We start from the raw sequence: 27615 nt of genomic DNA, 5'->3' as shown, positions 1-27615 counted from the left end.
CGTTGTGTACGAAGAGACACACCCTGACAGCACTCTTTCCTCATCTCTGTGCAGGCGCCATCAATCAGCCAGCAGAGGTCGTAATTGCACCAGTCATGAGAGAGAGACCCCATCCGGCTTAGTCCCGCCCATATCTGAACAACAGGCCAATCGTTGTTCATGTGGCTGCTCAGCCTCAGCCGGCAGGCAGAGCCGAGATTCGATACGATGTATTCGAGATCCCAGCTCTGGTTCCAGCGTGTGTTTTTACCGCTGCGCCACCTGAGCGGCCTATTTGGCACTGTTTTATTATTATTATTATTTCTTTTATACACAACCCTCCTTATATTTTCCAGGCTTGGGGCCAGTACTGTACGATGGCGGATTAGGGCCACTGTAAAAAATATAAGTTTATAAAAATTATAAGTTTTGATTTGGGAAATAATAGATTTTTAATAATTATGATAATTAAGTGGAAATATTATGGCGGAGTGTGCAGCTGTCGTAGGCTTGTCAGTTCAGAGAAGCACGGGTCTCAGTACCTGGACGGCAGCCTCCAATGTTACTGTAGTTATCCAATAACCCACGATTATTTTTGGGTGGTTGTTTGTATTGTACGCTTCCGTCCACATGACACATCCACATGACCACTAATTCCAACCATTTATAGCGATGCCATACGGCTTTAGTTTATCGTACGAATCCATATGTCATAAGGCATTGGGGCCTCGTACTGGCGACGACGCAGACGCCGAGCACACTGCATGTTCTTCTCACTATTTTTACTTCCATCTTTTATTTTCACTGTGACTTGGTGGGTAGCACTGTCGCCTCACAGCAAGAAGGTCCTGGGTTCGATCCCCAAGTAAGGCAGGTCAAGGTCCTTTCTGTGTGGAGTTTGCATGTTCTCCCCGTGTCTGTGTGGGTTTCCTCCGGGTGCTCCGGTTTCCTCCCACAGTCCAAAGACGTGCAAGTGAGGTGAACTGGAGATACAAAATTGTCCATGACCATGTTTGATAGTAACTACCCGTCCTGTCATGAATGTAACCAAAGTGTAAAACATGATTTTCACTCATCAAGAAGACAAACTGCAAAACAAACAGCTCCCTCTGTTGGCCAAAGTGAAAGTGACACTTATAGGTGCACATAAGCCTGAAACATCTTTGTTTTTTTATTTACAAATGTTTGTTCACATTGCGGGCGGTTTTGGGTTCACTGTTGGGCCCCTGAGCGAGGCCCTTAACCCTGTCTGCTCCAGTGGTGCTGTACAATAGCTGACCCTGCACTCTGGCCCCAGCTTCCAAACAAGCTTGGATGTGTGGAAAAAGCATTTTATTATACTGTACTTGCGTATCTGTATATATTCACTACCTCTTATGCCAAGTTTACACTACACGACTTTCCAAGCCGTCGGGTCGCTGTACAGTTCACACTACACGACTGGATCTCTTGTAATCGGGAGTCTTTCAAGTCGGTGTGTATTTCACACTACACGACTGATGGGTGATAGGGGGTCACACACTACACCATCTATCACCAACTGGAATCGCAGGCGAGCTTCTCTGGTCTCCCAAACTACGTTCTGTCACGAAAACAAACGCGAGAAGTGACGAGGGGTTTAATGATAACACGTCCAAAAGTACACGTCAACAGGTAGCGAGCGATCAAAGTTTGTGTGCTGATGTGCAGCGTAAAATCAAGGAGAAAAAATAAATGAATCTGAGTGGATTTGGCAACACGAGCAGCATGGATTGTTCTATAGTGAGTTGGAGGTTAATTAATATTTTTTGCAATGCAGCGTGGGTGTTTTGTAGAGAACGATAAGGTCGGAAATACTGTAAAACTTGTGTGTGTGTGCTGATGTATTCTGATATAAACTATATTACGCCCCTGTACCACCTGTTTACACTCATCCCTTGCGTTTCCCCTCACACTGTATCTTGCGTTCTCATTGGCTGTCGGGCAACTCAGATCCAGAGATCTGACATGCTAGAAATCTCGCTTCGGATCGCGTTGTTGAGTCGTTCACACACAGCGATTAAGAGCCGAGTTTCGATCACAGAGCGAACGCCGAGTTGCTCCTGAGCCGGCAAATCTAGCACCGACCAGTCGCCGAGCGAAAATCAGGGCAAAAGTCGTGTAGTGTGAACTAGGCATAAAGGAAACTTACTATTAGAAGACAAACTCCTAAACAAACAGCTCCCTCTGCTGGGCAAAGTCAAAAGTGACACCGATAGGTGCACTTAAGTCTGAAACCTCTTATTTTTTTCTTACTTTAAACATTGTGGGCGGTTTTGAATGCACAGCAAAAGTTGGACACATTTATTGGTACCCTTCCATTGGTTATTGTAATGGTAACCTCCACATTCACCAGCACATTCACACCAGAGAGAGGCCTATCAGTGTTTACAGTGCAGGAAGAGTTTTAATCAGCCCACTGCTCTGTGACTCCACCGGTGCATTCACACAGAAGAGAAACCCTATCACTGTTTGCAGTGTGAGAAAGGCTTTGCTGTTCAGTTACTTTCGAGGACACCAGCGCATTCACATGTTAAAAAAACTGCATCAGTGCTCACAGTGTGGGAGGAGTTTTACTGAGAGGAATATTCTGAAAAGACACCAGCGCATTTACACAGAAGACAAACCCTACTGCTGCTTAGTGTGGGAGAGGTTTTAATCGGCCGAGCGCTTTACACTAGCACCAGCGCATTCACGTAAGGACAAGGTGAAAATTATTTCAGTGGCCTCAATTAGAATACAAAATAAAATAGGATGATGTTCGGCTGTGCTTCAACAGGTCAGGAGGCCAAAATTCAACTGCTGCCCATGAAAGTTTACATGTACAGTGATACCCTGTAACTCAACGTCCCCTAAACTCGAAATCTTTGAAACTCGATGCCCTTTGTACCGTTAAACCTGACGTTTGTGTGACTGCCACTCTCAGCCTCAGCGGTGTGGTAAAACGTGATCAGCGTGTGAATCTGAGCTGAATCTGCATTAGTGTGGAATAAGCGTCAGATCCGGGGTTACAGCTCCACATGTATCTGTGTTTATCTGGATTTTCCTCCCTGTTTCACTTTTAAACTTGTGTTACAGCTCGAGCTTCTGAGAAATGGTGAGAATCAGAATCAGCTTCTCCCAGAGTCTAAAACGCTTCTGGTTCAAAATAAAGCTTAACGTGGTTTAATGTAGTAAAAGAAGGAGACAGGAGCACTAAACTTCTCTTCATTATTACGTATCAAACAGTTCCTTTCATTGGAGGAGCTTTCAAAAGGTCAGCGCAGGTTTTGACGCTTCTCGTGTGAATGCACCGATACTGAACTCGCTAAGGAAGACGATATTCCAAGATCAAGCATCTCCACCATTAAGAAGCGTCAGGAAACAATAGAGAAGTAAAACTAAAGCTGCTTGTATTGTATTTAACTGTTTTTAATTGTATTTCAGTGTTTTTATATTATATTTGTGTTATTTTCAGTGTTTAAGTAACATGAGACTAAAATACAGTATATGCAGTTTTACGAGACCATGGATGCATTAACAGGTTTCCCAAACATCCTTATTGGGAAAAATAACTCAAAACTCCACGTCTTTTAAACTCGACTTTATGACTTAGTGTTAGATGTAAATCTATCTATCTATTTCCTCGGCTGCTCTCGTTACGGGTCGCCGGCGGATCGTGATCTGCATTATTGATTCGGCACAGTTTTTACGCCGGATGCCCTTCCTGACACGACCCTCCCTATTTATCCGGGTTTTGGACCGGCACTACAATGCACTGGTTTATGCATCCTAGCAGCCGGGTACCTATAGGACAATTCAGTGTCTCCAATTAGCCTGGCTGCATGTCTTTGGACTGTGGGAGGAAACCGAAGCACCCGGAGGAAACCCATGCAAACTCCGCACGGAAAGGACCCGGACCGCCCTACCTGGGGATCGAACCCAGGACCTTCTTGCTGTGAGGCAACAGTGCTACCCACTTAGCCACCTTGTGTTAGATGTAAATAACCCTCCAATTATGTCAGCGGACCTGAGAGAGCAACATCCCAGGTAGGTGAACAGAGGTAAGAACTGAACCTGAGTCCCTGGAGCTGTATGATCATATTTACCTACATTGTGGATTTAAAATGTATCCAGACCCTGTTCTGCACATAATACAATTAATTACTGTGTGTAAAACAGAAAAACCCTGGGTGATAAGTGGTGTAGAGTAACTGAGCCCTGATCTCAACCCCTTTAAACAGCTTTGAACTGAATTATAAAGTTAATTGGAAAATCAGTGCCAGGCTTAACGAATGCTTCAATGACTGAATTGGCATAAATTCCCACAGTAAAACTCTAAAATCATGAGAATAACACAGGAGTCAGTATATATATAATATGATCCTTTATATAATATGATATTAAAATGGCGCCTTGGCTCTTTAGAATTCTGAGAAGCCCTGCAGCCCTCTACTGGTGATGTCATAACCACTGATGATGTCATAATGCTGTGAGTGGAGAGAAGCTACTGAGCTGCAGCACAGTGATCTGATCACACAGCAGCATTCAGCACAAGCCTTCATTTATCCTCCGAACCAGCAGAACGAACACAGGTCTGATGCTTCCTGCTCCTCCACTCATTTATTCCATCAGTAAATAAACTGGAAATGATCTTTTATTTTATATTTTTATAGATTTAATATCACAGTAAACTATAAAACGTTTCTCTGCTTTTATTTAGACGTGAACGATGAGGATTAGAAAGCTGCTCCGGCGCCTCTTTTGCTGTGGATGCCGGGACGAGGAGTACGAGATGGAGAAGCAGAAGCTCCAGCAGCTCCAGAGAGAGATGAGAGAGCTGGAGAGAGAGATCCAGAGCAGGAGAAAGGAGCTGAAGAGAAAGGAGCAGGACAGACAGAAGAAGCTGGAGAAGAAGAGAAAGCAGAGAAAGTTGAATAGAAAACAGGAGGAGGAGGAAGAGGAGCGAGAATCGAGCCACAGGATTTATGATGCTTGGAGATCCGACCAAGATGAAAGATTTGAACGGCTGAAGGAACTGAGATCTCGGGCGAGAGAGGTTAAGAACAGGATGGAGAGAGAGAGAACGTACGGGTGGTGTCCAGGAACACAGGACACTTTTCAGCCACAGACGGACCTGGGTAGCGAGGTCAGATCTTCTCTCCTGGCTGAAATGGAAGGTGTGAGAGAGCAACAACGGGCCATTCGTGAAAATAAAGAGAAGATGCTGGACAACATCCAGAGTCAGCTGGACCAGCTGAGAAGAATGGTCACTGAGCTGGAGAACAGTTACAGCCTCCAGCATCAGAGATTCAGTCATGAAGATGTAAAGATCAGACATCTTGATGATGTTGTGCTCACAACTGAGAAGGTCAAGCCACTAGAAAATATAGAACTAACCATCAAAGAGCTGAATAAGAAGCTCGACAAGATCTTTAGAAGGAATCCAGCTGAGCACAGACAGCAGAAACATCTGGATGGAAGTGAGACAGAAAGCCCGAGACGAGAAGAACACCCTGAGGAACGAGTGAGAGAACTGGAGAGATTATTGAGGGAAATGAAAAAAGAGGAGGAGAAATGGAATGAGGAGCAGGAGGATCTCAGGCAGCTCCAGGATCAGGAGATGATCAGGAGGAGAGAGGATCAGATCAGGGTGGAAAATGAGAAGAAGAAAGAAACCCTGAGAGCGAAGGAGATGAAGAAGCTGAAAGAAATAGAAGAGCTTCAGGAAAAGATAAAGAGGAGACGTGAGGAGCTGCAGGTGGAGGAGATGGAGGAATTACAGAAGCAGAAAGCAAAAGAGCTGCAGGAGAAATGTGAGGAGCTGAAGAGAGAAAGAAAGCTGATGAAGGAGAAGCAGAGAGAAAGAGAAGCCGAGCTAAAGGAGATGATGGAAAAGCTGGAGGAGGAGAGAGGAAGAGCAAATGAAAAAAGAGAGAGAGAATGGAAACGTAAAGAGCAGGAGATGTCTGCTCGATGTAAAGAAATGGAGAAGAAACTTAAGGAGGAGAACGAGGAGAGGAGAAAGGAAACAGAGAGGGAGAACCAGAGATTTCAGATTAACAGCCTCCTCCAGAAAAGTGAGAGAAAACGAAGGGAGGATAAAGAGGAACAAAGAAAAGAAATAGAGAGAGAGAAAGAAAAGAGCAAAGAGAGAGAGATGGAGGAGAAAGAGAGAGAGATGGAGGAGAAAGAGAGAGAAAGCAAGAGAGAGGAAAAGAAAGAACATCCAAAAGAGGAGGAGAAAAGAATCAAGGTGGAGGAGAAAAAGCAAGAGAGAGAAATAGTGAAAGAGAGAGAGATGGAGAAGAAAGAGAGAGAGATACAGGTGGAGGTGAAGATGGATGAGAATGAAGATAAGAAGATAGAGGAGGAGAGAAAGAGACGGAGGAACCGAAATAAAGAAATAAAGATACAGAAGAAGAAAGAAAGAAAGATGAAGGAAAATAAAAAGAGTGAAATGAAGGAGAAAGGTAGAGAGATGGAGGAGAAAGAGAGAGAGATGGAGGAGAAAGAGAGAGAAAGCAAGAGAGAGGAAAAGAAAGAAAATGCAAAAGAGGAGGAGAAAAGAATCAAGGTGGAGAAGAAAAAGCAAGAGAGAGAAATAGTGAAAGAGAGAGAGATGGAGGAGAAAGAGAGAGAGATACAGGTGGAGGTGAAGATGAATGAGAATGAAGATAAGAATATAGAGGAGGAGAGAGAGAGACGGAGGAACGACAATAAAGAAATAAAGATACAGAAGAAGAAAGAAAGAGAGATGAAGGAAAATAAAAAGAGTGAAATGAAGGCAAAAGTGAGAGAGATGGAGGAGAAAGAGAGAGAAAGCAAGAGAGAGGAAAAGAAAGAACATCCAAAAGAAGAGGAGAAAAGAATCAAGGTGGAGGAGAAAAAGCAAGAGATGGAAAATGAGAGAGAAATAGTGAAAGAGAGCGAGATGGAGGAGAAAGGGAGAGCAATAAAGGAGAAAAAAAAAAAGATGGAGAAGATTGAGACAGAGATGGCGGAGAGTGAGACAGAGATGGAGGAGAGTGAGACAGAGATGGAGGAGAATGAGAGAGAGATGGAGGAGAGTGAGACAGAGATGGAGAAGATTGAGAGAGAGATGGAGGAGAGTGAGACAGAGATGGAGGAGAGTGAGACAGAGATGGAGGAGACAGAGATGGAGAGGATGAAGCAGAGGTGAGTTGTGAGCTTCTATGAACGGAACGTGTAATGAGGTATTCAGACAGGATTAGTTCTACATGTTGAGTAACAGAATGTGATCATTACCAGAGTATCTCTGAGATTTCACTGTTTGGGATTTTGGCTGCTCTGTGACCAGGTTTGAGGAGGAACGAAAGCAGGTGGAGATGGAGATCCAGAGAGAGGTGGAGGAGCAGGAACAGGAGCAGGTCGAGGAGGAAAGAGAGAAAGAAGGTAAAGAGAGAATGGACGAGGCCGGACAGGAGCCCACAGAGCGACGGCGGCAGGGAGAGAACGATGGGCTGAGAAAGGTGACTGCTCACACAGAGACCCCGGTCACTCAGAAAACCCCTCAGAAGATCATCACCTCAGAGAAGAATCAGGTCAAGACAACCAACCAACCTGGTTCTGCTCCAAACAAACCAGTGCTCAGAAAGGTTCAACGTCTGGATCTAAACCCAGACCCCCCAAAGGAGTCCAGTCAGAGATCAGGATCACCGTCTGCTTCTGGAACATCTTCAGCCCTGAAGAAGAGCTTGAACGTCAAGGAAGAAGCAGAAGAAAACAATAAACCCACAGTGGTCGAGAAGAACAAGATCTGCTGTGAAGACACCAGCACCAAGAAAAAGGAGGAGCCCAAACTCCAGAGCACGACGGGTCTCGTAGTCGGGTGGGTCAATCAGAAGATGAAAGATCGATACCAGAGGAAGATGGAGAAGAGCTTGAGGAGAGAGGAGGAGAACGCAGACAAGTTCTACGTCATCTGTAAGTCTTTTCTTACCGTTTACTAAACTCAAGTCCAAGAAAAGTTGGGACAGGATGTGAAATGCTGATAAACAATCAGAAATCGCTGCTTACTGGTGTTATTTACATTACACATCCTGTCCCATCTTTTCTGGAACTGATGTTTTCTCTCACATTCTAAACCACACAGAGTTCATATCTTATTTTTCTTTGCTTCCCTCCAAACAGGCACTGGTGGTTTCATTCAGGAGGTACGAGTGGCTAAAGTGGAGCAGGAGAAGCGACGGCTTCTGGAAAAGACTGAGAGGAGACGCAAGGAGCTGGAAAATTTCTATAAAAAGTGGGAGGAAATACGACAAGCAATAAAGGAGGACAAGAGGAGGGGGAAGGAGGAGGCTAAAAAGGGAAAGGAGGAGAAGCCCAAGAGGCTGGTGGAGCACTGGAGAAAGTGGCAGCAGAAGAAAGAGAAGCAGCAGGAGGAGAAGGTGAGGAACTGCTGAGAGGATCCGTCTCCTTCTAGTCATCGTAACATTTATTTTTAATGGAACATCTTTAACTCTGGATTAAACACGTCGTTCTGTTTTATTTCTGTTTCTTACTCTAACTTCAGGAGCTCAGTCAGACCCATCCAACTTCTCCAAGTGAGGAACCACAGACAGAGAAACCAGAACCTCCAAACAGTTCAGACTCACTGTCTGTGGAACCCAGTCCTGCTTTTCCTAAATGTAAAGCCAGGCTCATCTTCGTCAAGCCCATTAATCCCGTCCCTGAGACCCACAGACGACAAGTCCCATTGGTGCTCTGACTTCCTGTCTAAAACTCACAGTGGTGAGGAGAAGACGGAGAAGCTGCTGTGAGGATTTCAGCATTCTTATACCAGAGCACGATGGGGGGTATAGTGGTGGGGCGGGTGGATAAACCAACATGACACCAGATGGAGAGGATGAGCCTGAAGAGGAAGGAGAACCATGAAGTTCTACCTGTGTGATCAGTGAGTATGATTAATAATGGATAAGCGATGATCATGATTCTATAATAAAGTGTGATGGTGAACATGTTCTCCTCAGATGTCCATCGAGATTCAGCACGATTCTGACGTTCTTCACCTTTCTGTTTCTATATTAGGAACCAGGACCTGCTAAACCTAATGCTAACCACCTTCTCCAGTGGCTACGACACCTCCATGACCCAAGTACAAGTGGACCACAAGCTTCTGTACAGTGAACCACCAGCTCGACCTTCACCCATCGACTGCTCACCCATCTGGAAGATAATATGAGACGGTGGGGTGACGGCACAGCTAGAAGAAGAAGGAGGAGAATCTCTGAGCTCTGAGCTCTATCAAAACCTGATCAGAACATTCATTTTCCTCAATAAACTTCTGCCTTAATAAACATCTGCTTCAGTTCACTCTGTGTTTCAGAAACTTAGTGAATCACTGGAATCTGGATGCAAAAACATTCCTCAAAAAAAAAATCAAATATAAACTAAAAAAGTAAAAGCAATAGCAAAAATATTATGCAATAATGATTAAAAAATGAAAATTAGAACTGACAGGGCGCTTGGCTAATGATAGGCTAACGTCTGGAAGCTGGGAAGGTCAGAAGGATTCCTCATCACTGCTGCAGCTGAGGCCTCTGCTGGCTGGTCCATGGCGCCTACACAGATATGGTGAATAACGGAGATCGGTGTGTGACTCTCCCTATGAAAGACTGATCCCTGATGCCACAGTGATTGGCAACTGCACAGCTGTCCTAATGTTTAGCTACTTTACATTAATGAAAAGGTTTTATTCAAGTGATGTTCACATTTTGTATGACTGCAGTAGCCAAGCCTGGGTGTGTTTAGTCTAATTAAAGCAGTGAATTAATTATATTTGGTTTATTATTATTAGTAGTAGTAGTAGTAGTAGTTGTAGTAGTAATAGAAGTTGAGATACAGTAGAAATACTGTAGTATTGTTTATTTTTGTTGTTGGTCTCTTTGCAGTACACGCAAAGCGCCACTAGATGAAAGCAAAATCATATCTTATGTTTGTAAACATTCAAGATTCAAGAGCCAAGAGTTTTATTGTCATGTGTACAGAAGAACCAGCAGTTACACTGTACAGTACAATACAATTCTTACTTTGCTCCTCCTCCTCCAAACGTCAATAATGAGTATATGTTATACATAAAACAAAATTAAACCTGACAAAATGAAACAGTGTATACTTAACAAAATATAAACATAAAACAAAATGAAACAGTGTATACTTAAAACAAAATATAAACATAAAACAAAATGAAACAGTGTATACTTAAAACAAAATATAAACATAAAACAAAATGAAACAGTGTATACTTAAAACAAAATATAAACATAAAACAAAATGAAACATCTGAAAATAGATTAGCTTTACAAAAACAAACTGGATCTGTTGAATATTGGAGAAAGGGGCAAACACACTAGTCATGTTCTGTAATTGAATGAAATTATTACTTACAGTGAATGTTTACTGTTTACAGATGTATTATACACTGTATTTTACTGTCTTAGTAAGTAAGTGTAATATGACAGCTGATTTGTATAAAATTATATATGTAATTAGAAAACAACCACAGTACGTTACTTTTAGTTATCGTACTAGCTATCGTACCTCTTGGAAAATCTTTCAAAGGTTCTTTTCACATTAAATCAGTTTTCTACAGAGGTTCTACATAAAATACATTTGGGTTTTTTAGACGCAGACACAGAGGGACGTGTTAGGACATGTTAGGACACGTTAGGACTTGTTTTGTTCGGATTTTGTATTAGAACTGATTATTTTGTTCCCTTTATGATAAGTGTTACAATCACAACAGCAATCATATAACAGCTACAATATTTAAATCTGTAAACAACAACAAAAACTTTATAGTAGTTCACTTTACTGTTATAGACGTGGGGTAAAGGGATGATACAAGGGGTGCTACAGGGTTGTACAGCGGTCTAATGCCAAGTTCACTCTACACGACTTTCCAAGTGGTCAGGTCGCTGTACAGTTCACACTACACGACTGGATCTCTTGTAATCGGGAGTCGGTGTGTATTTCACACTACACGACTGATCAGTGATAGGGGGGTCACACACTACACCATCTATTACCAACTGGAATCACAGGCGAGCTTCTCTGGTCTCCCAAACTACTTCCCTTCTTAATTTTGTTTAATCAAGCTGGCTGTTTAATTATTTTATGGCATATTAAATACCGCCATGTACCTCATAAAATAATGTAATTTCATGATTTTCATTGTAAAATCACACATATGAGTAATTCAACCATTAAAAAAAGAGCCACAGACACCTCTTGCACATTGAAGACTTAAATTAAATTAAAGACTGCAACATAACTTCAAGGAAGCTTTGTATTTTAGCTGCCCAGAATGACTTGGTTACAGTGTAAAATGTTTTACATGTACTGATAAATATGCAGAAATATTTAAAAAACCTCTTTGTTCACTTTGCAGGTGGAGAATGCAGAGATGCCCTGAATTACTACCTAACTTTATTTGTTTTTTCCCCATTTTCCATTTATTCATTTACATTAGAATTTATATAAATGTTTTCCTTTTTCCATTGATTAATTTAAATTAATTGCTTGATAATAATAATATTAATAACATATAATAAATACAATATATTCTAACTGATTTTACTTCAGTTTATAAGGGATAGAAAAATTGAGGGATTGTTCTTTTTTCATTTTTCGTTGATTTAGTTGAATTTGATTGATGATGATAAAACATGTTTTAAAATAAATATGTTTGCATTGATTTTGCCTCCGTTTATGTCAGTATTATCACATGAATTGTTTGAAATAGACCATCATAGAAAATGTTATCAGAGTGATTCAGATATTTTTTTTTAATTAATGGTAATGTCTGAGGGGGTTGGGGGGTTCAAGACTGTAGTATATTAGAATTGTATTTGGTGATATATAACTGTAAGTTAGTTAACGGTTAGAAGGTGGCAGTAAATACTTAATGAGTTAAACGGATTCTCTCTCTGCCTGCAATCTCCTTCATCCAATATATCACAGAGACAGAGGGATTAACATTGTCTTGGATTAACATTATCTGTAGTTATGTTAAAAGTATGTTAAAGTAAAGAATATTAAGAAAACTGACAAAAAACTGACAAAATAATGTTGAAGGAACGTTAAGGGAACGTTCAGAGGACCTTATTTAAAATGTTCTTGGAACATTCCAAGACAACGTTCCCAGAACGTTAAATTATGGTTACAAATGAGCAAGGACGGATTAAGGATAGCCTGGGCCCCTGGGCAAAGAGTTGCCCAGCGCATATTTGCAACAAAACGTCTGTTATGAAATATGGTAGCTTGCCTGGCAGTTTGTAGGTCCCTAGAAAGTCAAGGAGCCATGGTAAACGACTTCTATGGAAGTCAAGGGCCCCATAGCAGAGGCCCTCGTGATCAAGGGCCCTCTAATGGTATGCCCTGCTCTTCTCTAGGGCCCCCTGGTAGGGGCTCTCATAACCAGGGCCCTCTAAAAATATGCCCCCCTCTTTCCTAGGACCCCTAATAGCCAGAAGTCGAAGTCAGAGCAGTGCCACAACGCCTCATCCATTTTAATAAGGGGCCCAAAAGCATGGCTAGGGCCCAATAGCATGACTAGGGCCCCCAAAAGCATGGCTAGGGCCCAAAAGCATGGCTAGGGGCCCCAAAAGCATGGCTAGGGCCCAAAAGCATGGCTAGGGCCCAATAGCATGACTAGGGCCCCCAAAAGCATGGCTAGGGCCCAATAGCATGACTAGGGCCCCCAAAAGCATGGCTAGGGCCCAAAAGCATGGCTAGGGGCCCCAAAAGCATGGCTAGGGCCCCCAAGAGGCCCTGGGGTCAAAGTCCCTAATAGTCAGAGGATCCTTAAAATGGAGGGCCCTCGGAAATAAAAATATATTGTATCATAAATGTTGATAGGCATCGCAAAATGTTTTGGGCCAGGGCCCCCCTGGGGCCCCCTGACCTCAAGGGCCCCTGGGCGCTGGCCCCACTGGCCCGGTCAGTAATCCAGCCATGCAAATGAGGTTCAGGTAACGTTCTATGAACGTTTTCATAACTTTAAAAAAATCGTTCTGACAACATCAAGAAAACTGGACAAAATAACGTTGAGGGAACATTCCAGTGGGGAACGTTCTCAGAACGTAATTTTGTTAGCTGGGGCACTCCTATCCCATCTCCGTGCAGGCGCCACCAACCAGCCAGCAGAGGTTGTAATCGCACCAGTCTGAGAGAGAGAGAGACCCCATCCGGCTTAATCCCGCCCCTATCTGAACAACAGGCCAATCATTGTTCATGTAGCCGCTGTTAATAAAAGATTTTAATTATTTTCATTTCATTCTCTATCCTGGTCAGGGTCACGGTCCTGCTCGGCCAACATCCCAGACAGCCAATCTTGTCTGTATGTAGACGCCGGACGGTCAGAAGAACAAACAAATCAATTTTGGAACAAATCAAGCCAGACATGTCACTCGAATCAAGGATCACTAAGCTACGACTTGCCTACTTTGGACTCATCAAGGACATCATGGTCGGAAGAATAGAAGGAACAAGGCGAAGAGGAAGACCAGCAACTCGATGGCTCGACACAATCACAGTAACGGCAGAGAAGACCCTGGCGGACCTATCTAGACTTGCACGGGATCGATATTCCTACAAATCGTTCATCCTACAATCGCCATGGATCGAGATCGAGCCGAAGGCCAATAAAAATTTTTTTTTTTTTAATTTAAAAAAGACGCTGGACTGGATAATAGCACCGCTAGGGATTCAAACCCTAGATTTAGTTATACTGTTTATTGTTTTAGTTTAGTTAAAAATTATTTATTTATTACAATGTTTTCTGTATCATATAATGTGACATTTTACTCGTTATCGTTTAAATATTTGTATTTTATTTAAAAGATTTTATGTTTGTTTACATTTTAATCCTTTTTCCTAGCTTATTATTGTATATTATTTTAACATTATGTTGTTATTCGTAAACATATATTACATTATATATTTACAACATATTTAAAATAATCGGACTTTATTGATTTGATTGATTTGATTGTGTTTATTGTGTTTATTTTGTAATTAGCGGCACTCGCTGGACAGAACTAGCCTTGAGTTGTACACAGGAAGTGAAACTGCGGAGGGGGCGGGGCTAGTGCTGTGAGCAGGCTCTGATCACGTGATCAGGCTCCCAGCACAGCAGTCGCTCTTCATAATGTTTTGACAGTCAGTTGAAGACGGAGCGGATCAGCGCGGAGAGACTCAGCGAGCGATTTAATCACCATTACTGCAGCTTTTATTTACATTAACATCAACCAGACTCAAGTTTAGACCTTCATCTGTTAGTTTAGACTGGATTTAGTCCGGTAGGGCGGATTAATGTGGGCTGTTTGCTCGGGTTTGGTGGAGGTAACCTAGTTAGTGCGGGTGTAGGTCGGCTCAGCTGCTCAGCTGTTTATACTCAGCCTGCTTTGGTTGGTGGACAGATAAACATGATGTTCAATACCAGTCCTGACATGCTTACAAGCATGAAGAAATGATGATGTTCTTTGCACTGTTTAGACCTTAATGTGTCTTGATTTGGGGATTTATATTATTATAGATAAGAAAACAATGGATCCTTGATCACTGCAGTCAGACTTGCAGGCTTGAACATTGAGAACCAGGCTGGATTACTGAAGGATTTTAGCAGGTGAGGTGGTTGTATGGAATGGGTTCAGGTTTTTAGCCAGATTTGAGAGTTTTTGCATGCATAGGTATGAAGCGATGGACATGATTGGAGAGAGACTGCAGCTTCAGGCAAGGTGACTTCTCCTAACACTGCCATCCAGAATATTTAAAGGTGAGCTCGCTTGCTTGCTTTTGTATTTTATCTCAGCATGACCGAGAGACTAGTCCTAGACTTTGTTTAGGGATCGACAGTCTAGTTGATATTGGTGCGAGAAGATCCTGAGATCTTTGAAGTCTTGAGAAGAACCTGATGGCTCTGGAGGGTTAGATGTTTAAGGAAATAGGTTCCAGTCCAACCACGAAGTCTGCAGACAGAAAACAGACCCCCGGCAAGCTGGAGGACAGCACGGCACACACCATGAAGCCTGACCGAGGTACGTCCAGGATGATCTTCTAATCAATAAATCATGATTTTTTGTCTCTCCGTGTATGTTTTGGTTGATTTCATCATCTGGCAGGGTCTCCTCTCATAATGTCAGCAGGGACGTGTGGGCAGCACACAGTGACCCCTCGTTCTGGGTCAGGGTTTCAGCGGAGAACGTCAGGATGAAGTTCAATACTTTGTTCCCGGGGTGGATTAAAGTGTGTGTTTATGTGTGTGAGTTTGTTTTCTAAGTGCTGTGTTGGAAAGGAAGAAGGGAACAAAGCGTCCTGGAGAGGGTTCACTGCCCACTAGTGGTGTGTTTAGTTTGTGTGTGTGTGTGTGACTGAGCAAGTGTGTGTGTTGCCACATCATGAGTGGAGATCATGAGTAAACAGTGAGTGTAGAAGTGTGTGTACAGGAGGAATATATTTAGCATGTGGTCATTTTCTGAGGTGCTTTTTTTGGACGTATGTGTCCAAAACAACCTGCAATTCACTCAAAAGTTTAAAGGAACCCAAATTGTTGAAGGTTTTCTTATAATATAACAAGATGTCGGGTTAAAATAACAATTAAATGAGTTTCTGGCACGAATTCTTGATCCCTGAGGACTCAAACATTTATCATTTCTACCCTCTGACTGGGACATGATGCAAAATATCCACATTATTTTTCTAAAAAAAATAAAGTTACATGTTCAGCTCATAGAACATACACGATACAGATAAAATATTTATATATTTATAATATAATTCACATGTTTCAGCCACAAAACCTGCTAAAGTGAAATGATATGCTTATAATCTTGCAGAAACAGCTTGGTTTAAAGAAACAATAATAGCACCGCTGGGGATTTGAACCCTTGATCTCAGCAGTAGTGGTCAAGTGTAATTTGCTATAACACATTTTTGTTCCACTTAGTTCAGATGTTTGTCTCTTGCTCCAAAATAAAGGTTGGACTCTGATCATGCCGGTCATGTTCTGTTGGCTAATGTTGTTAGGAGGAGCTTTGAGGTTCTGGCTGCATCTCTACATGAGTTAACATACGTTATGTGGCCAAAAGTATGTGGACACCCGCCGAATGATTGAATTTAGTTGTTTCTGCTGCATTTGTCGCTAACAGGTCCAAAAATCCAATCCTGCCTTGAAAATAACTCACCAGAGTAAACAAGGCGCTAACAGGTCTAAAATTAAATAGGATAAATGACTTGCTTTTAACATTGTAGCAACAGTTTGGGGAAACCCATGTTCTCTTTAAGCATGATTACACCCCTGAGCACCAAGCAGCTCTATAAAGATCTGGTTTGAGCCCTGGTCTTAATCCAACTCAACACTTGGGATGAATTTAACTCAGATTGTGAGCCAGGCCTTCTCTTCCAATGTAATTTCCTGACCTCGCTTATTTTATTCACTAAAGGGACACAAATTCCCACAGACACACTCCAAAGTCTTGTAGTAAAGCTTCACAGAAGACTGGATGATATTAAAAGTAAAGAGTAAAAAGGGAACAATTTAGTTTGAAAGCCTGGAATTTTGGAATGAGATGCTCATGTCTGACAAGCTCATGGTCCGGTGTCCCAATACTTTTGACCATATAGTGTATTTATCTGTAATGAACATTCTGGAAGCTGAACTATTAACGTTTTCCGTATTACTGGCAGCCGTGTGATATGATTCTCAGCGATGTGTTTCATATTTATATTGTGATGAACTGTTATAAGCAGGGCAGGTAATGATAATAGTGGTAGCCTGGTGGGTGGAGCTTTGGGCTCTTAATGGAAAGGTTGAGTGTTCGAATGCTGGTTCTGCCATGCAGCCACTGTTGGACCCTTGAGCAAGGCCCTTAACCCTCTTGGCTCCAGGGACGGCGCACCAGAGATGTTCACAAGTCACGAGTCTTTAGGCTAGAGTCCGAGTCAAGTCAGGAGTGTACTATATATAATTTACACAAAACATATATTGGAAATGTAGCGTAGAAATAAATCTGTAAGTTCAGATAAAAAACAACAACAGATTAGCGAGTGTATTTAGCCGTTTTACTTCGTGCCTTTACTTTCCTCTGTACCAGTTAAAAGCTTAAACTGACGGGGGTTTTTTTCACTGCAAATTACGGCACAGCGGCCAAAATCCAAAACACAGCAAAATATCCATAACCGCTGCTTACCTTGGCTTCTGTTCTTCCAGATGCTATTACGTTTATAAGCGTGTGTCCCATTAGTAAGAGAATCCGTTATGTTGTAAATGTGCTTATAATTAAAAACCTCCGAACTTTTCCCGGTCGTGAAGTAAAACAGGAAGTCGTTAGAAAGCCGATCGAGCGTTTCATTACCACGTCGTCTGTGTGACGCTGCAAATAACAGCATTTCTTACTAACAATTACAATCAGAAGCCCTGATTGGTTAAGAAAGCGGCTCCTTCAATCATTAGCGCCGATTCTGTAGGATCGTTCCATTCACACCAGTCGTTCCTGTGAAGTGCACTACGTAGGGTATTCCACCATTTTAAGTAGGGAGCGACGCTTCATCACTACGCCGGAAGCTGGCTGGAACATTGCGTGTGTTGTGGGTTAAGGCGGCCGGAGCGTTATTATTAGTAGTAGTAGAGATGTACCAACACTTTGATCACTCGCTACTTGTTGACGTGCATTTTTCGACGTGGTATCATTAAACTTCTCGTCACTTCTCACGTTTGTTTTTGTTTAAAAAACGTTATTCTAAATAGGTATTGGTATCGGTATCGGTATCGGTATCGGCAAGTACAAAAATGCATGTACTTGTACTCGTACTCGGTTGGGAAAAAATGGTATTGATGCAACCCTAGTTTTTAGAGAGCAGAAAATGACAAGATCAGAATGATGTCGGATCATCATATATGTAATTGTCACATGTAACTAATGTTGCTGACTTTTGCTGTCCACGAGTCATTTTTTGCGAGTCACGAGTCGAGTCAGAGTCATTTGAAACGAGTTAGAGTCGAGTCTGAAGGGACTCGAGTCCCCGTCTCTGCTGTGTACTGTGTGTTATATAGCCATATATAACCAAGGAAGAATATACTCACTCACTCACGTTCTTAACCGCTGATCCAATCAGGGTCATGGGGGGGGTTGCTGGAGCCAGTCTATCGCAGCTTTTCAATGGGTGCAAGGCACACGGTAACGCCCTGGACGGGGCGCCAGTCCATCGCAGGGCAGACACACACACACACACATTCACCTATAGGGCAATTCAGTGTCTCCAATTACTGACTGCATGTTTTTGGACTGTGGGAGGAAACCGGAGCTCCTGGAGGAAACCCACACAGACACGTGGAGAACATGCAAACTCCACACACAAAAGACCTGAACCCTGGGGATTGAACTCGGGACCTTCTTGCTGTAAGGTGAGCCACCGTGCCACCCAGGAAGAATATAGCATTATATAAATATAACACAGACATAATCGGCTATATCTACAGTGCCCAAAGCCCTAAGATGGATTGGCGCTCTGTTCAGGGTGGAACCGGACCTCCTGTGACCCTGACCAGGATTAAACGGTTGATGGAAATGAAAATGTAATAAAATAAAGATTCAAATTGAAAACCGTATGTAAAAGATTTGAGATTTGACTTACAGCACCCTGTAAGGATAAGTGTGTGTGTGTGTGTGTGTGTGTGTGTTGATCAATACTGTTGAGTGCTTCTCCTTGATTAAATCATGTCAAAGGATCAAATAAACCAGACCCTTTTGTGTGTATACACACACACACACACACACACACACACACACACACACAGAGGAGCGACGGTTCACTACAGATTGATGAACCTTTACGACGTGGCTTTATTGATTTGATGTGAGGTGCTGATGTACTGGTTAGTGTTACAGCTGACCAATAAAAACACTTCACTATACACATTAGGAGAGCGGCACCGGGGCACAGCGGGCAGCGCTGTCGCCTCACAGCGAGAAGGGTCTGGGTTTGATTCCCTGGACTGCCAGTTTGCTCCCACAAGTCCAAATACACACAGTCAGGCCAAGTGTGTGTGTGTGTGTGTGTGTGTGTGTGTGTGTGTTTGTGTGTTTGCTCTGTGATAAACTGCCGACCTGCCCAGTGAATCAGACCCACTTCAACCCTGACCAGGCCAAAGCGGTGGTGCTGCACTGCAATATTAGTGAGGTCTGTGGCACTCGCTACGTAAAGTGAGGGCAGTTGTAGCCTAGTGGTTAAGGTACTGGGCCAGTAATCAGAAGGTTGCCGGTTTAAACCCCACCACTGCCAGGTTGCCACTTTTGGGCCCTTGAGCAATTGCTTAGATTGTACTGTATACTGTCACAGTACTGTAAGTCGCTTTGGATAAAATGTAAATGTAAATTAATCACTACGTTTATTGGTCAGGTTCACAGATACGTGGCTATTCCGGGGAACCGGACCCACCGCAACCCCGACCAGGATCACATGAAATGAAAACTGATTGTGTTTGACGCTGAATGGAACAGACAGTAATTAGTGGGGACTGAAGAGTCCATTCAGGGGAGATTTGGGGGTTAAAGGGCAGACCGCCGACGACGTGGTGAATGTTTTTCTATTGTTCGGGAGGACACGCTGTTCCTCTTTCATCCGCCTCCCCCTTCTCGTCCAGCCCCCCTCGCGGCTTTTTGTTCTGCGCTTCGTTTTCACGCCGGCTCCACATTCCTCCCGAACACGTTCCCTCGGTGTGAGGGGAACGTCGACGTCTTTCTGATCCACGGTGCACGCTGCTGCGCTTCAGTCTGTAGAGTCTGAGGTGTGGGAAACACTCGGGAATAACGATTCGGCTCAGAAAACGGGGTAAAATACAGCAGACATAAATTAGGGACGCACGCTTCGTCAGTTCCTTTGTACCGATAACGGGTCTTTGTTTAAAAAAAAAAAGTTTTGGGACACCCCTTGTAATTCTGAATTCATGTGTTTCAGCCACAACAGTTGCTAACAGGTGTAATAAATCAATTATGAAAAGAATTAGGGAAGGCCCTTTCCTGTCCCAGCATGACCGTGTAGCTCTATAAAGAAGCTCCAGTGTCCTGCACAGGGTGCAAATTCCAACAGACATACTACAAAGTCTTGTGAGAAGCCTCTCAGAAGGGCGGCTGTTGTTCCAGCTGAAGAGATCACACAGAGGGTCGCTCTGTTCTAATACTGTTTGCTTTTTAAATGGGGCGTCCAAGCTCATGATCAGGTGTCTGAATACTTTTGGTCATATAGTGTGTTTCTGATAGTATTTTGGTCAAGTAAAAACAATGCATTATGGGAAATGTGGTCAGTAGGACAGTGCATTGTAATGGCTCCAGTAATAAAACAGTGCAGTTTGGACACTTTTATCCAAAGCGACTTACAGTCTAAGCAATTGAGGGTTAAGGGCCTCGCTCAAGGGCCCAACAGTGGCAACCTGGCAGTGGTTGGGTTTGAACCAGCGACCTTCTGCTTGCTAATCTTTTACTGTATGAATGTTTTGAAGATTTTGGAAGGTGTCTGTAGGAATTTGTGTCTGTTTAGTCCAAAGAGCTTTACATGTAAATGTGTGTTACCTTTTCAGAAGATTTCGTAGTGTGTGTGTGTGTGTGTGTGTGTGTGTGTGTGTGTGTGTGGGGTGATATGTGTCACTTTGTCCTAATAGCCTTAAATGTGTGTGTGTGTGTGTCATTTTTAGAAGACTTTGGAATGTGCCTGTGGGAACGTTTGGCTTTTGTGCTACGTTAAGTCTAAACAGCATCAACTGTGTGTGTGTGTGTGTGTGTGTGTGTGTGTGTGTGTGTGATTTTCAGAGATTTTGGAGTGTATCTGTCGAAATTTGTGTCTATTTAGTCTAAAAAGCGTTACATGTAAATGTGTGTGTTACCTTTTCAGAAGATTTTGGAGTGTGTGTGTGTGTGTGTGTGGTAATGTGTATTTTTGTCTAAATAGCCTTAATTAAGTATGTGTGTGTGTGTGTGTGTGTGTATGTGTATGTCATTTTTTGAAGACGTTGGAATGTGTCTGTGAGACCTTTTGCCTATTAAGTCTAAACATCATTATATATGTGTGTGTGAGAGAGGATTTTGGAGTGTTTGTGTTGGAATTTGTGTCTATTTAGTCCAAAAAGCATTACATGTAAATGTGTGTTACTTTTTCAGAAGATTTTGGAGTGTGTGTGTGTGTGTGTGTCACAGTGTGTCATTTTCAGAAGATGTAGGAATGTGTGTGAGTGTGTGTGTCACAGTGTGTCATTTTCAGAAGATGTAGGAATGTGTGTGTGTGTGTGTGTGTCACAGTCACAGTGTGTCATTTTCAGAAGATGTTGGAATGTGCCTGTGGGTCTTTTTGCCTTTTAAGTCCAGACAGCATTGTGTGTGTGTGTGTGTGTGTGTGTGTGTGTGTGTGAGATGTTCAGAATATTCTGGAGTGTATCTGTCTGAATTTGTGTCTATTTAGTCCAAAGTGCTTTACATGTAAATGTGTGTTACTTTTTTTTTTTTTTTTTAGATCTTATAGTGTGTATGGTAATAGCCAATGGTGTGTGTATGCCCAAACAGCATTGAATGTGTGTGTGTGTGTGTGTGTGTGATATCTTTAAAATATGTTGGAATGTGCCTGTGGGTCCAAAACAGCAATAAGTGTGTGTGTGTGTGTGTGTGTGTGTGTGTGTGTGTGTGTGTGTGTGTGTGTGTGTGTGTGTGTGTGAGAGAGAGATTTTCAGAGGATTTTGGAGTGTATCTGTGAGTTATTTTTCTGATTTTGTCCAAACAACGTTAAATATAAGTGTGTTTGTGTGTGTGTGTGTGTGTGTGTGTGTGCGCGCTTCCTAGGTGTGGAATGCGTGTTGTGTGTATTTGTGTATTCACACACACTGATGATGTCACGTCAGTCAGCTGTGAGTTTCTGGGCGTGGTCTGATCTTTAGGTTTGTTTAATCTGGTCTCCTCCCTCAGCAGATACCCTGCAGCAGAACACCCCACTAACACACACACACACACACACACACACACTCACACTCCACCTGCTGAGAGAGATTAGATGTCTTAACAGCTGGTAACGTCCACACGGACTTCCTGTTCGGGACCCCGCCCGCTCTCGTTCCTTCTTCATTCTCATCAGATGTTCAGGTGGCACGAAGACAAAGGGATGAAGCGGCTTTGACTAGCAGCTCGGTGCAGGGTTTATTTGTGTGTTTATCCTACAACCATTCCTACAAACATTATGGATATAACAATACACACGTTCCACAGTCGAGCAAGCTTTACACACTTCATTCAGGAGCCTTATTCTGCTCTGCACCCTAGACGGTGTTTGGATCTGGAATTACATTTTTGGTGGTCAAACCAGCCCTATTTATATGGGCAGAGTAAAACTGGCAGTCGAGGTCAGTCATAACCACTAATGAGAGGCTCTGCTAAGTAAACAGTCTATTTGGGCAATAACTGGCTCGTCTGAGGGTGGGAATGCAAGTACGACCCCCTGCTGGCTGATGGATAGCTCTACACAGAGACGGGGGATCATGGAGATCGGTGCGTGACTGTCCGTACGCGATACGGATCTCCATATAGACCCGCCTGGTTACTGCACACGTGTCGGCTACGTCCCTCCTCGTTCTGCAGGAGCGGTGGACTGCAGCAGTGATCAGGGGAATTGGATATGACTAAATTAGAGCCACATGGTCGAAATTAAGTGGGCACCTGGTACCACGACTGTGTCCGTGTCTGTGGGTGCGTCCGTTTGGTCCCAAGAGCATTTGTGAGTTGAGGCAGTGATGTCGGAAAACAGGCCTCGTTTGCAGTCCGCGTTCCAATTCATCCCAGAGGTGTCCAGTACAAGTTTGGGTTGAGGTCAGGGCTCCGCGCAAAGTCCTTCACACCAAACTCATGGAGCTAGGGTAGTGCACAGGTCTTACCCAAACTGCTGGCCCAAATTTTAACGTGTGATTAACTTAACACCCCTGTTAGAAGACAGTCATTAGGAGTGGCGTCCACATACTTTCGACAGGCTAGTAATGTGCTTAGACGTGCTTACGACAGCAGGGGAGCGTTTCTGATGTTTCTAGAGGGCCGTCACTCCCACCCCCATCAATCCCCCTACCCCACACCAGTCCACCCACCCCACACCATTCCACCCACCACAAGTGGAGCGTCCTTTTACTTACGAACACTACGAACCCTTGAACACGAACCCGCAGTGCACTACAGGCCTGGTTTTGTTTCTGCTTCAGGGTGACGTAATGTTTTCATCTCCGCTCTTCCTCCGGCTCATCTCGCCCCGTGGCCCCTGACATCATTTCCTGCGTGCCGGTGACCCCTCGCCGCGCCGTGCTGTCGCTGGCTCGTCCCTCTGGGCCGCTCTCGGACGGGTTCCGTCCTCCTTCCTCGCGGTCGGCGTGAATTCCGGGCTGATCTCAGATCTGCTCCGCAGGATTCAGAGCTGCAGATGAAGAACCATCTGGGACCGCCGGCCCTGCGCTTCAGGACACGGACCCTCGCCGCGTCGAGCTTTTATTAGAAACCGCGTGACCCGCTGAGGCCTCGTTAGGACCGCGGCGAACGCCCGCTCCCAAAATACCGGCCTGCTCGCACCGATGTGTGTGTTTATGTGGTAAATAAGGAGCTTCTCGGACGGCTTCCTCGAGTCGCTTGTTTATTTTGGAAGATCTGACCGTCCACCCAGGCTGGGTCTGTAAATAGGAAGCGCTGAGCTTCACACTAGGATGTTGTTTACTGACCACACTGAGCATGCTCAGACAATCAAGGTTTAAGGGCCTTGCTCAGGGGCCCGACAACCAGTGACCTTCTTGTGGTCCAGTACCTCACCACCGAGCTACCACTGCTCCGACACCTTGGACACTTATGCTAGGCAGTGGTAACTCAGTGGTGAAGGTAGGTGGTGGACCAGTGAGTGGAAGGTTGCTGGTTCAAGCCCCATTATTGAGGCCAAGATGGGCTCTTAAGCAAGGTCCTTAATCCTCAATTGCTCGCACTGTATTTAGATTTGGATAAAAGCATTGTTGGTGCAGCGGTAAGGTACGCTAGCCCACTACGGCTGAGATCTTGGGATCCGCGGTTCGAATCTCAATAGTGCTATCAGCCGATCAGACATCTGTACAGACATGATTGGCTTATGTCTGATGGGGGTGGGGTGGGCTAACAGTGCAGGTCCCAAGCCCGGATTAAGGTAGGAGGGTTGCGTCAGGAAGGGCATCCAGCCGGCTGTCAGAATGATTCGTGAGTCATTTACTCTTAATTGATTCCTCAGTACAGTCAACAGTTCATTCCATTCACTCAGATCATGGTTGGGATCAGTTTCACCCAAGCAGGGGAGTAATGTGTGATTATATGGTCAAAACTATGTGAACACCCCTCTTAACGATCGGGTTTATGTGTCTGGTATCAGACTTAGTCTTGGGTCAGACGTCTTGGTCTGTTATTGGACTTAGCCTTGGGTTAAACGTCTTGGTCTGTTATTGGACTTAGTCTTGGGTCAGACGTCTTGGTCTGGTATTGGACTTAGTCTTGGGTTAAACATCTTGGTCTGGTATTGGGCTTAGTCTTGGGTTAAACGTCTTGGTCTGGTATTGGGCTTAGTCTTGGGTTAAACGTCTTGGTCTGGTATTGGACTTAGTCTTGGGTTAAACGTCTTGGTCTGGTATTGGACTTAGTCTTGGGTTAAACGTCTTGGTCTGGTATTGGGCTTAGTCTTGGGTTAAACGTCTTGGTCTGGTATTGGACTTAGTCTTGGGTAAACATCTTGGTCTGGTATTGGACTTAGTCTTGGGTTAAACGTCTTGGTCTGGTATTGGACTTAGTCTTGGGTTAAACGTCTTGGTCTGGTATTGGACTTAGTCTTGGGTTAAACGTCTTGGTCTGGTATTGGACTTAGTCTTGGGTTACACGTCTTGGTCTGGTATTGGACTTAGTCTTGGGTTAAACATCTTGGTCTGGTATTGGACTTAGTCTTGGGTTACACGTCTTGGTCTGGTATTGGGCTTAGTCTTGGGTTACACATCTTGGTCTGGTATTGGGCTTAGTCTTGGGTTACACGTCTTGGTCTGGTATTGGACTTAGTCTTGGGTTACACGTCTTGGTCTGGTATTGGACTTAGTCTTTGGTTACACGTCTTGGTCTGGTGAACTGCCGAGGGGGGGTGAGGTGGCTGAAACAGTCTAGTTTTTGGGAGGTGCACGTGTCAGTTCCCTCTCAGTGCAGGTCCCAAGCCTGGATTAAAATAGGAGGGTTGCATCAGAAGGGTGATTCGTGAGTCATTTACTCATAATTGATTCCTCAGTACAGAGTCAACAGTTCATTCCATTCACTCAAATTATCTTTGGGATCATTTTCACCCAAGCAGAGGAGTAAAAAACTATGTGAACATCCCTCTTATTAATTGAGTTTAGATGTTTCCGCTACACCTTTTGTTAGCAGGCAGTCAAAACCAGTCACACACTCCAGGCTGCCGTTCCTGCTGAATGGTGTGACGTTCCTCAGCGTCTCCACACACCGCAGGACAAAGGAAAGCAGGTCTTTTATGATCAAACGCATCCACATACCATCTCTTAATGATGATTGGACAAACGAGTTGGACAGGAGGCTTCCTGAGACACACTGGAACAAACCTCTCCAGATAAAAGAGGATTTGCAGCAACACCTACCCACGCCTATCAGTTATCTGTTTATAACAGCGTCCTGCCGTCCTCGTTTCAGCTGCTGTGTACCTGTTCATACCTGTTCACACCCCCAGGTTTGTTTCTATTTTTTCCCCTCTGATTTGGTCATATCTCATTCCTACCTGCTGGCTAGAGCTTCTCTGTCACCTACAGGATCTCTGTACTCTCTACCGACCACAGCATTGCTGGTGTGTGATTGATAAGCCACGATTGGACCCTTGGGTAGAGTCGTCAACTTTTTGTGATGATTGCTCTGACACTGGCACCCTCCCTGTTCATGGTATTCCTACCCTCCAACCAAAAAATGAAACGACCTAATCTTGGTCTTAAGTGGTTGGGGTCTCGGTATTCTCTTGACGTCAGTCTGTGGTATAAACGTTGAGCTACTTCGGCCTCAGTTTTTTTGGCTTTACACCTGGCACCAAATGTGTTGGCCTGGTCATAGTCTTGGTCTTTGTTGGTACAGGGTTTGGTTTTGTCTTTGCCTCGGTTTTGTATTGTCGTTGGTCTTGTCTTGTTTTCTTGATGTCAGTTTGTGTGGGTCCAACTGTAGCTCCATTTTTTTCTCCTTGTCTTGATTCTGACTGTTAAAAGTCTTGGTTCTTGGTCTGGTATTGGACTCGGTCTTGGGTCAGACGTCTTGGTCTGGTATTGGACTTACTCTTGGGTCAGACGTCTTGGTCTGGTATTGGACTTAGTCTTGGGTTAAACGTATTGGACTCAGTCTTGGGTCAGACGTTTTGGTCTGGTATTGGACTTAGTCTTGGGTTAAACGTATTGGTCTGGTATTGGACTCAGTCTTGGGTTAAACGTCTTGGTCTGGTATTGGACTTAGTCTTGGGTCAGACGTCTTGGTCTGGTATTGGACTTAGTCTTGGTCTGGTATTGGACTTAGTCTTGGTTAAACATCTTGGTCTGGTATTGAACTTAGTCTGGGGTTAAACGTCTTGGTCTGGTATTGGACTTAGTCTTGGTTAAACATCTTGGTCTGGTATTGGACTTAGTCTTGGGTCAGACGTCTTGGTCTGGTATTGAACTTAGTCTTGGTTAAACGTTTTGGTCTGGTATTGAACTTAGTCTTGGTCTGGTATTTAATGTATTTAATAGCTCAGATAATCGATCAGGTCAGGTTCGGTGCTCCTGAATGGAAACTCTGAACCTGACTCACTTCATCACTCATTCATGACCTGAATCAGGAGTGACGTCTCGTCCCCGAGCGCCCGGCGTCAGGCGACTGGAAGATCTTACAGTGAAAGTGAATACGGGGGTATCAGGTTGGGAACCATGGCTGCTGGTTTAAATAAAGGATGGATTTTTTTAGGAAGTCTTGATCTGGTACTCTAAAACTGTACAGTAGAGAGTTTGAACACTATATAAATACCCATGATAATGATTCTGGAATGGGACCTGCAGCAGGTGTATGCTCAGGTGTCCACAGAGTTTTGGCCGTATGGTGCCTCATGTGCGACTCTTGGATGTATAAATATACAATAAATTCAGTGAATGCAAAACACCCAGAACTCAGTCTGGGGCCTTTTTTCTTTACATCAGCACGGCTGTGTCTGGTTTACGCTGGGTTCTGGGAGGCTGTTTGTAATGATTGTGATCTGAGATGGAACATTGTTCCCACAGTTACAGTACAATACCTGTAGAACGGCACCAGTGCTGCATTGTAAAATCATCCGTTTTCGTGAGTCACTAACCAGTCTAGGCAGGTCAGTGCACAATGACTCCCATGATCCTCTTTGTTCTGTTTGTTTGTACCTCTCGATTGTCCTAAGTGGTCAGTTTTATTCCTTTCTGCTCGGCTGCTTTTTTTATTCCCTTGACGTGGCTCAATTGACCTTTAAATTTTTTGGTGAGCAAATCAAATGTGTCTGTTCTCAAAGACCCAACGATGGCTATAGGTAGTTTATCAGGGGTATCATGTTGGGTATCATGGCTGCTGG

The 27615-nt window shown here is 43.8% G+C and overlaps 2 protein-coding genes across 4 annotated transcripts in view; both read left to right on the top strand.

The window, feature by feature from the left end:
- The first annotated feature begins 4465 nt into the window (after positions 1-4465).
- On the top strand, positions 4466-9303 carry LOC134323341 (golgin subfamily A member 6-like protein 22). The gene is made up of 6 exons (XM_063004844.1): positions 4466-4571; positions 4700-7155; positions 7298-7923; positions 8131-8387; positions 8513-8893; positions 9028-9303. Exons 2-5 carry the CDS (start codon positions 4709-4711, stop codon positions 8705-8707), a joined length of 3525 nt encoding a protein of 1174 aa, XP_062860914.1. The 5' UTR covers positions 4466-4571; positions 4700-4708; the 3' UTR covers positions 8708-8893; positions 9028-9303.
- Positions 9304-14173: 4870 nt separating this feature from the next.
- Positions 14174-27615, top strand: part of atosa (atos homolog A) — a 58809-nt gene continuing 45367 nt past the window's right edge. The window contains exons 1-2 of one of the 3 annotated variants that reach the window (XM_063004848.1): positions 14174-14626; positions 14691-15038. In XM_063004848.1, the coding sequence (XP_062860918.1) occupies positions 14933-15038 (106 nt within the window). In that variant the 5' untranslated portion in view covers positions 14174-14626; positions 14691-14932. Of the gene's footprint in view, positions 15039-27615 lie in introns of all 3 variants that reach the window. The other 2 variants (XM_063004847.1, XM_063004846.1) reach the window with 2 other exon arrangements.

This window comes from Trichomycterus rosablanca, chromosome 11 (assembly GCF_030014385.1).
Source record: "Trichomycterus rosablanca isolate fTriRos1 chromosome 11, fTriRos1.hap1, whole genome shotgun sequence".
Lineage (NCBI taxonomy): Eukaryota > Metazoa > Chordata > Actinopteri > Siluriformes > Trichomycteridae > Trichomycterus > Trichomycterus rosablanca.
Note: the sequence above shows the minus strand (reverse complement) of the source record. Positions and strands in the feature narration are given on the sequence as shown.